The sequence below is a fragment of the Scophthalmus maximus genome, chromosome 19, assembly GCF_022379125.1.
Source record: "Scophthalmus maximus strain ysfricsl-2021 chromosome 19, ASM2237912v1, whole genome shotgun sequence".
Lineage (NCBI taxonomy): Eukaryota > Metazoa > Chordata > Actinopteri > Pleuronectiformes > Scophthalmidae > Scophthalmus > Scophthalmus maximus.
Genome location: NC_061533.1, coordinates 14,442,367 through 14,451,041, shown reverse-complemented (window position 1 = coordinate 14,451,041; position 8,675 = coordinate 14,442,367). Strand labels below are relative to the sequence as shown.

At 42.2% G+C, this 8,675-nt stretch overlaps 1 protein-coding gene across 1 annotated transcript; it reads left to right on the top strand.

The window, feature by feature from the left end:
* Window positions 1-423: 423 nt before the first annotated feature.
* Window positions 424-8,595, top strand: LOC118314462 (hyaluronan and proteoglycan link protein 1-like). Its single transcript, XM_035640940.2, has 4 exons — window positions 424-735; window positions 5,517-5,861; window positions 6,997-7,299; window positions 7,431-8,595. The coding sequence occupies exons 1-4, from the start codon at window positions 645-647 to the stop codon at window positions 7,718-7,720; spliced, it is 1,029 nt and encodes a 342-aa protein (XP_035496833.2). The 5' UTR covers window positions 424-644; the 3' UTR covers window positions 7,721-8,595.
* Window positions 8,596-8,675: the final 80 nt, after the last annotated feature.

Sequence of the window (8,675 nt, the reverse complement as noted above, 5' to 3'; positions counted from 1 at the left end):
ATAAAGAGCCATAATGAAATTGAGCATAATACGGGAATAAATCCCATTTAATAGGGTGAAAATATACTAAGGCTGCAAGTCATGAAATGATGTATGTGATCCACTCGCCAGCCTGTATTGAGAATAAATCTGATGAAATTCTTTAATGTTGCATACATATTGTTATTTTAACTGAATAGTATTTCCCACAGGACTCATTACTGCTCATACACATACAACTCAGGATAATTATCTGCAGACAAAATGTCTGGGAGTTTTGTCTCTGCTCCGTGTCTTTCATTCTCTCAAAGGAGAGGAGGGCGTCTTTCTCAAATAATGTGGCAAACGGGAGCCAGTATAGAGATGGGAGCATGGTGATGGGCTGAGGGGAGGGGGAGTGGTCTCAACCATGCAAGGCTACAATAAAAGGCACTTGTCTGCACTTCTGAGGAGCCCAAATTTTCCAGTAGCACCACAGGCGGCTGCTGCACAAAGACAGACAGAAAAAGGGACAGCTAGATGACTAAAAACTAGGAGACAAGAATTATCATTTGGGCTCTCTTAAAATATTCACACTATAGATACCTAAGAGAAATTTTGTTTCTTTTTGAAGTTTTATATTTACATTTTCATTGAAGAGGGTAAAGAGAGAAAAAAAAGGGAAAATGACAAGTCTGCTGTGCATCACAATAATCTGCTTGACCCTGGCTGGCAGTGCGTACAGTCAGGGGACAAACCCTCCATCCCATCTGACAGGTAAGCTTAAATTTCTGTAAAAAGAGAAAAAAAAAAAAAAAAAATATATATATATATATATATATATATATATATATATATATATATATACATATATATATATATATATGTATATATATCATCCACATTTTTATATTTCAAATGTTGTGTGTTTGATGCTATCTTTTGTGAATGCATAGGTGTGTGTGCAGAGGTGAGTTTGTGCATTTAAAAAAAGAAAAAGAAAAGGAGAACAGGGGGATGGAGCTGTGTCAGAGACCTAAGTGAAGTGGTACCACAGCACAGGCTTGTGTAACATCAGGGTCATTGTAGCAGTAGGTATCAGAGTCGTCTCTGGGGTAACACACACAGCCACAGTGTGACTCACCATTGACTCGCTGCATACAGACCACCACAGCACTGACCGGCTGGTGAATAAATCACCCTGTCACTCACTGGGGCTCTCTGCCGGCACTACTGAATGAGGACCACACCACTGATACTACTGGTCATACTCTTGAAATGGTAGCCACAGGGGCCTTAGTGGCTGAAACTAGGCTAGTAGAGCTTGTGCCCTTTTTGGGTGTAAATCCTTTCAAGGCTGCAAAAATTGTCAACAGTTTCCCCAGGTAAATTGCTTGATTTGTTCTGTCATTTTATTCTATTACAGGCAGAACATTGAAACCTATAAGAAGTCTTATCAGAGAGCACCTGCTCTCCATCATGGGGCTGTCATAATTCAAATTCACGCAGGCCTACAGGATGAGACACTGAGGTGGTTGCCACAACTGCGAGCTATGAAATTCTAGAACAGATCCACTGCCGTGGTGGAATAAAACTGGGTCGCTGGAAGCCTTCATGTTATATGTACTGAGTGATATTTAATGTGCTTCCAGAAGCCCTGCGAGCTGACTCAGTAGATGTCAATTTAGGGTTGTCTCAGCTTTCCCTCCTCCAAGACGAGAGGAAACGGCTCGTCTGTGGGGAGAACAGTTTCACACTGAGAGGAGATTATGCTTTTTTTTCTTTATCCAAACATCAAAATCACTCCCATTTGCCGGTGATGTCACAGGTGTGTGTGTGTGTGTGTGTGTGTGTGTGTGTGTGTGTGTGTGTGTAGTGCATACATGTTTATACTGTGCATGACCTCACTGTCTACATCATGCAAAAGCTTTTGGCTCAGCTCAAGCCCAACTCAGTCAATGTAACTTTTACTGGCCATATGAGCAGTGGGTTCTCTGTCTGTTCACTGGGCGTTGCCTGTCCTTATACCTCCTGACTCACTCTGACACTGGGGGCTTTTGGAAACCGACCACGGCAACGGGCAGTCTGACAGGAGCGAAGTTAAGATTAATGACCCACGGCCGAACGTATAGACCCCCACGCTGAACTACATCCAAATGACTCTGTCTTTCCCTAGAGGGTAATGGCCTGTTAAGTCCAATGCTTACTGTGGTCATTGGTTGCTGAGGCCTGGCCCCGTTGCTAGGGCTGGGTGGGAAAAGGGGCTTGGCTGGAAATCGGCTGAGGCTGGGGGCTGAGTAGAAAATGCATTCAGCCTTGGGGATGACGAGACGCTGATGGAGTCACAATTAATCTTTCTGCATATGTGCTGGTTGAATTTGAGTGAAATCTAACAAGGCGACAGGCTACTGTACACTTGTGCTGGCCATTGCAGATGTGCAACCCCATGTGAGCGATCTACACCCAAACTTTGTGCATGAGCTTGTTCTCTCTGCGAGAGACAGCAGGAAAGAGTTGATTGGAATCAGTGTGTAGGAGTTGGCCTGCTGGGTTTGTCCCAGCTGTGCTTGTTAATCCTTTCTCCACACTGGCCAGCAGCAGAGGAAAAGCAAAGCTGCAGGATGTAAGGCAACACATCAGAAGGTGTGGCACTTTTGTGCACGAGCTGATGCACATGTGACTACTCCCTGCTTTTCAGCCCTGTCATAGAAATTTCAGCAAAGTATGGATTTTGGTTCGTTAAAAAAATTAAAGCGCAAATTATTCTTAGGGGTTTTAAAGGCATAATTAAGCTATAAGTAATAATTGTATTAAATATATAGGTCACTGATTAGATTTGGACCAACGTAATGCTTTTAACTTTTGTGCTACAGAGAAGCAGATGGTTCCAATCACATACTAATACAACCTTTTTATAGAGTGAGAGAGAATTGTGCTGTGTCATAAAAATGGCAGTATGTCTTGGCTGCAGCTGTGGAGGGTTTTTATTGTCATGCACGTGTTCATTTACTTTTTTTTACTGTGTTTTCATTCCCAGCCTCACTCCTCACTGATATTACAGATAGAACCCATTCCGAATTCTGTGACGACCCATTTTCATGTTAAATGTGACAGTTGGGCCTCACCTTTGACCCCGGATAGTCTTATACAAATAGGATGTTGTTTGAGGTGTGACAAAGAAAGGAAAAGCTTTCTTCTCTTCCTGAATGGCTAAGTACACACCACAGGCTGTTGCTTTATGAGTGTAGTGTGCCCTAAAATGGTTGGGGCTACATTCTCCTGTGGGACGTGTTTCTGTATGGTAACTGCAGGAGTAGGAAAGAGCATGCAACTACTTTCAAATATAGTTTTTTTTTTTAATCAAGCATTCATTTAGTGATAAATAAGATATAAGGTTGGTATATCTACAGTCATTAATTCCAACCCCTTTCCAAGTAGTCTGTTGGCACACAATCTTTTAATCAAGCCCCTCATATATTTCAGGATTATAAAACCACAGCGGTGTCTGTGTCTGGACTGAACAATGTTTCTATAAAACAGAACAATGAACCCCATTTATTCAATCTACTCTATTCGTCTGAGTAAGGTTAGACATGTGGAAAATCTTGAGAATAGATGTTGGTAGGCATCACATCTGGTGAGCTGGTGTAGACGTCACCGTCACCTTCGCCAAGGCTTTTGATTAGTAGCACTTTAGTCATTCTGGATCCTTCAGGTTTCACTTGCACCTAAAGCAAACTGCTACCCATGCAGAGAATTTATAAGGCATAGCGAAGCCGTGAGTCACTCTTCACTGTCTGGACAGCCAAAGAGGAGTCTTGCCCAGACTTTTCCTAAAATCCGGGCTGCTTTCGAAGACATTGGTAATTAGCAGCGGCAAGGCAGTGTTTCCATGCTTGTTTAATGCCTGGCATCTTGCCGAGCAGTCGGAAAAGGCGTGTGAGGCTTTCTGGGTGTGGCGACTGTGTAAGAGAAGTAATCTCTGGCATGTGCAGCCCTATGAAAGAAATTTGAGAAAAAAAAGAAGGATAAAGCACCAAAAGATGGGACTGAAAGGTATAGTAGGTGTATCTGCCAAAATACTAATGTTCATGTGTCTTCTGTGTGGTTGGTTAGAAGGGTTAGAATTATTGCAGTGTCACTTCTTCATAAATATATATATATATATATATATATATATGTGTGTGTGTGTTTGTGTGTGTGTGTGTGTGTGTGTGATGTGGGCAGGCTATGGGCTGATCAGAACTGAGGCAGTGAGCCAATCGCTCCTATTATTTCCCGGATTGCCCATGTGGGAAACATTTACCACATTGAAGGGCCAGTAACACAGTATTCCAGTCATGGCGTTGCCATGCCTGGTGTAGCTGAGGCGCCGCCACACAAATGCTGGCATCCTCAGTCAGAAAGCAGAGACAGATTGGTCTAGACACAGATCATACATACTGAGTAGAGGGGAGAAGAATAAATCAGAAACCTCACTTTTTAAAAAAAAAGAATCATGGACATAGCAACAGACACTTACGGAGACAGTGCTTAAGTGAACCTGGATTGAGCCAAAACCTGCCTGGTTGCATGAGGTTAATATATTATGTCTTCAGACGACAAAAAAAAAAAAGAAAAAAAGCCAAAGCTGTAGAACAGGATACACTCAGTTATGTAATTACCGTATCCTATGTATTGCAGAGTTTGACTCCACTTGAAAGGTTGATTGTTCAAGGGTGGACCTGTGGTGGTAGGGGGTCAGGGGTCCTGTATATCCATCCATCTGGTGCTTGTTATTTACTAGCACAGGCCTCCCCCTTGCTGGTCGGGGTCTTCTTAACTAAGCAAGCCCTGGGAGGTCCAAAAACGGACGTGGGAACCTGTGGTGAGCCACAAATGGCCTGCCATGTTCAGTTGAAGGGTGGCCTAGTTTGGACGGGGAGGATAGAATGGGAGTATACAGAGGAAATAAGCAAAAGAAAATAAATAATGATTCTGCATATCATTAACTACACTGATCAGCCACTGATGCACTGATGACATACTTTACACAAATCAGATGGAGCAAATGAAAGACAAGAACAATAAGCACCTTGAGGGATTAATGCAGAAAACCAACTGTTTCCAAGTGCCAGGACTGACAAAGGCAGGAAGGAGATAACTGGCTCCAGGGGCTGAAGATTGGCTGGCGTCCAATACTGTATCTAATAACTGTGTCAGAGGACACGTTTGACGTGATGTGTGGGCATGTGCACAGTGCAACAATAAATGCAGTGTACATATGCTAAAACATGCTGTGAACAATTTTGAACAAAAAAGGAAGACCACTAAAGAAGGAATATTTAGGATAAGTGGTGTTCAGACTTTTTTTTTTGGTGTCTTCTCAAAAACATGTGACATCTGTTCTGTGCAAAGCACAAAAGCGAAGCGAAGGTCTTTGGATGCAATCTTCAGAATCAGTGTCAATCAAATACTTGTGCTAATTTATTAAAACTTAACGTAATGATTTTCAATTGTCATAGGTCCAATCGCAACCAAACCACAGTAAGGTTATATAATGTTTCTCTTCTTTCCAGTCAAGGTTATTGCTGACCTAGGAGCCAACGTCACCCTGCCCTGCAGGCTTATGAACAAAGGCACCCCGTCCTTTGGCCACATTGGTATTCGAGTCAAATGGTCCAAGGTGGAAGATGATGAGGCGCTGAATGAGGATGTGCTCCTTTCAATGGGTTTCCACAAGAACAGCTATGGAAGCTTTGAGGGTCGTGTCTTTTTGGAGGAGCAGGACAGCGAAGATGCCTCCATAACAATAACTGATGTCTCCATGGACGACATGGGAACGTACCGCTGTGAGATCATCAACGGGATGGTAGACAATGTGCAAGAAGTTGTCTTGGAGGTCCTAGGTGATCTCACTGATGGTAAATCCATGTTTGTTCTTTTTTTTTGTCTCAGGTGCGGGCCTCATCTCATCTCATATAATCAGTATCAATTCCAATTCCAATTGGGAAGACAGCAGTGTATATTCAGTGTTCACTTGTACGTGTCAAAAATGCATAATTCAAGATGAAACATCTCTCTCAAGAGTGTTTTTGTTTCAAGTTATTGAAAACATCCACATTTCCTTTTCTTGTGGAAAGAGCCAAACAAATGCTCAGACAGCTTGTGCTGATTTATACAGACCTCCGTAATGATTCTGTCATGATTACATTTGAACACTGTTCAACGTCGGTAAACAGAAACACATTTTGCATCTTTTCCAGCCGATGTCCTCAGACATCCGACTTACTCATCAGATTTTGTGATTATTAGAACCTCTTCCTGTGGCACACAGAGAGGAACTGCTTTCCATGCAAGCATAATTATTTAAACAACAGCATATTACTAAAAAATCTTGAATGGTGACACATTCATTATTTATTGTGCTTCATAGCTCTGTGGTTCCCAAACAGCGGCTCCCACCCACATTTTGTTGATAGTCTATGTGAAAAATCATTCTTGGTGGAGTCATGGAACCAATAATATTAACCTTTTGCTTCTTTGATATGGCTGTTATAATCTGCTTTTGGTTAAAAACAAGTTGATCATTTAATGATAGACCTTGGTATAGAGAGGGCACCAGGGTGAGTAAACTAGAAAGATTTCTGCCCAGAAGTCTGCAACATCGTGTGTATGTTTTTATCTTTAATGCAGCAGAACTTAAAACGTACTTTTAATGAGATGATTTTTTTTCTTCTTCTGTGCAGAGGGGTAGTCAAGCACAAAATTAGTTAGTTATCAAAATCTGGCCTCATTTTGCAAGCTGCTGAACCTGAGAGACTACACAAAATTAAACATATCAAATGTCAGCTAAGTTAGCTTCCCTGGAGACACTGCAGTGGACTGCAAGAGCACACACACACACACACACACACACACACACACACACTTTCTTTTCTATTTGCCTGAACTGCTGCAAAGCGGTCAGAAATCTAACCAAAGATTGATGAGGCAATGCTAAAATTTTGCACAAGTTCCACGCTACGATATGAATTGAATCTTGTCTGTGACTCTCAGGTGTTGTGTTCCCATACCACCCACCTATGGGCCGCTACAAAATGACGTTCGACAAAGCCGTGCAGATCTGTCTGGACCAGGATGCTGTGATCGCCTCCCCTGAGCAGCTGTTTCACGCCTTGAAGGGAGGCCTGGACTGGTGCAATGCTGGTTGGCTGAGTGACGCCACAGTGCAGTATCCAATCAACATACCCAGGGAACCTTGCGGTGGCTCCAACAATGGGCCTGGTCTCAGAACCTATGGCCATCAAGACAGAAAGATTAAAAATTATGATGTGTTCTGCCACTCTTCCGCACTCAAGGGTGAGCTTTTTATTCGATTAACCACTGTTCATGCATTCTGACACACGTTGACTTTGCAATTGATGGTTTTGTTAAAGATGCATGTATGTAAGTTCTTCTCCTGACCATCTGGTTTGTTTCTCTGCCACCAGGACGATTCTATTGGCTGGTCCAGCCCGACAGGCTGACCTTTGATGAGGCCATGCAGGCATGCTTGAATGACGGTGCAGAGATCGCCAAGGTGGGCCACATGTATGCCGCCTGGAAGCTCGAGGCCTACGATCGATGTGATGCTGGCTGGTTAGCTGACGGAAGTGTCCGCTATCCCATCTCCAGGCCCCGCAAGAACTGCAGCCCCACAGAGGCTGCGGTGCGGCTGATTGGATTCCCAGACAAGATGCAGAAGTCTTACGGGGTCTATTGCTACAAGGCTGAGCAGTGAGATGGTAGTTAGGGGTAGGGAAGCCATAACCACCAAAGAGCAGCAACAACCACAACAAATAAAATCAACAACAAAGCAGATGAGCTTTGGATTTTAATTAGCATGAACTCAATACATTTCTGACGCTGTGATAACCTGTTTTAATCTCTATAGAAAAACAACACTGTAGATCTGAAATCTACATGCAATGAATGACAAAAATATCTTAAAGCCATTCAGTTTTGTCTTTTTATACAGAAACTCGGGATTCATTGATTCTACACATGATTTTAGGTAAAGGGCAACAGTGCTAATAAATGAGTGGCGTTACAGAGACAAGAACTTAATGGTCGTGAAACAACATCTACGTTTGGTTTGTCCTCCACAGAATAATTAGATGTGTGAAGTTCAAGATTTAGAGCATTTGGTACTCACGTGCCGACGGGATTTTTGGCTTTAAAAATGTGTCTAAAGAACAAAACCATGTGCTCTTTTATTTTATCAAGCATCACATCAGTGACAGATCTTACGGCCATGAACATATTTAGCTACCACTGTTGAGCGATGGATGGTCAGTAATCAACTGAATCCCTCTGTTTCATCAGATTTGCAGATTCGCTCTTTTTCACCTGTTAAACTGCAGAAGGGTTTTTCAGTGTGATGATCAAAATTGACTGTTTATCAACAGAATGAATGTAAATGTATTGGACTGTGACCTATTCTGCTTTGATTAATGGCTCCCATTTGATCAAAACACAATTACAATTTGAAAGACATTTTTACTATTGTAACCTTATAGAGTCTGTTTGTTCTAACAAAATGTTTTTCGTCATAACATTTTTTTACACGTTTATAATGTTCCTTTTAAAGAAAAATAAAGATTCCGTCTCACACAATGACGTTTTTTTGTGAGTAGTGTTTAGACAATTTTTAACTACCAGCACACACAACACAAAAGGATTTGTGACCAGGTTGA

Coding starts and splice junctions, on each gene's coding strand:
- LOC118314462 (XM_035640940.2), top strand. CDS start 645: ATGACAAGTCTGCTGTGCATCACAATAATCTGCTTGACCCTGGCTGGC. Junction 5,862..6,996: donor CCTAGGTGATCTCACTGATG/GTAAATCCATGT, acceptor TGTGACTCTCAG/GTGTTGTGTTCCCATACCAC. Junction 7,300..7,430: donor CCACTCTTCCGCACTCAAGG/GTGAGCTTTTTA, acceptor CTCTGCCACCAG/GACGATTCTATTGGCTGGTC.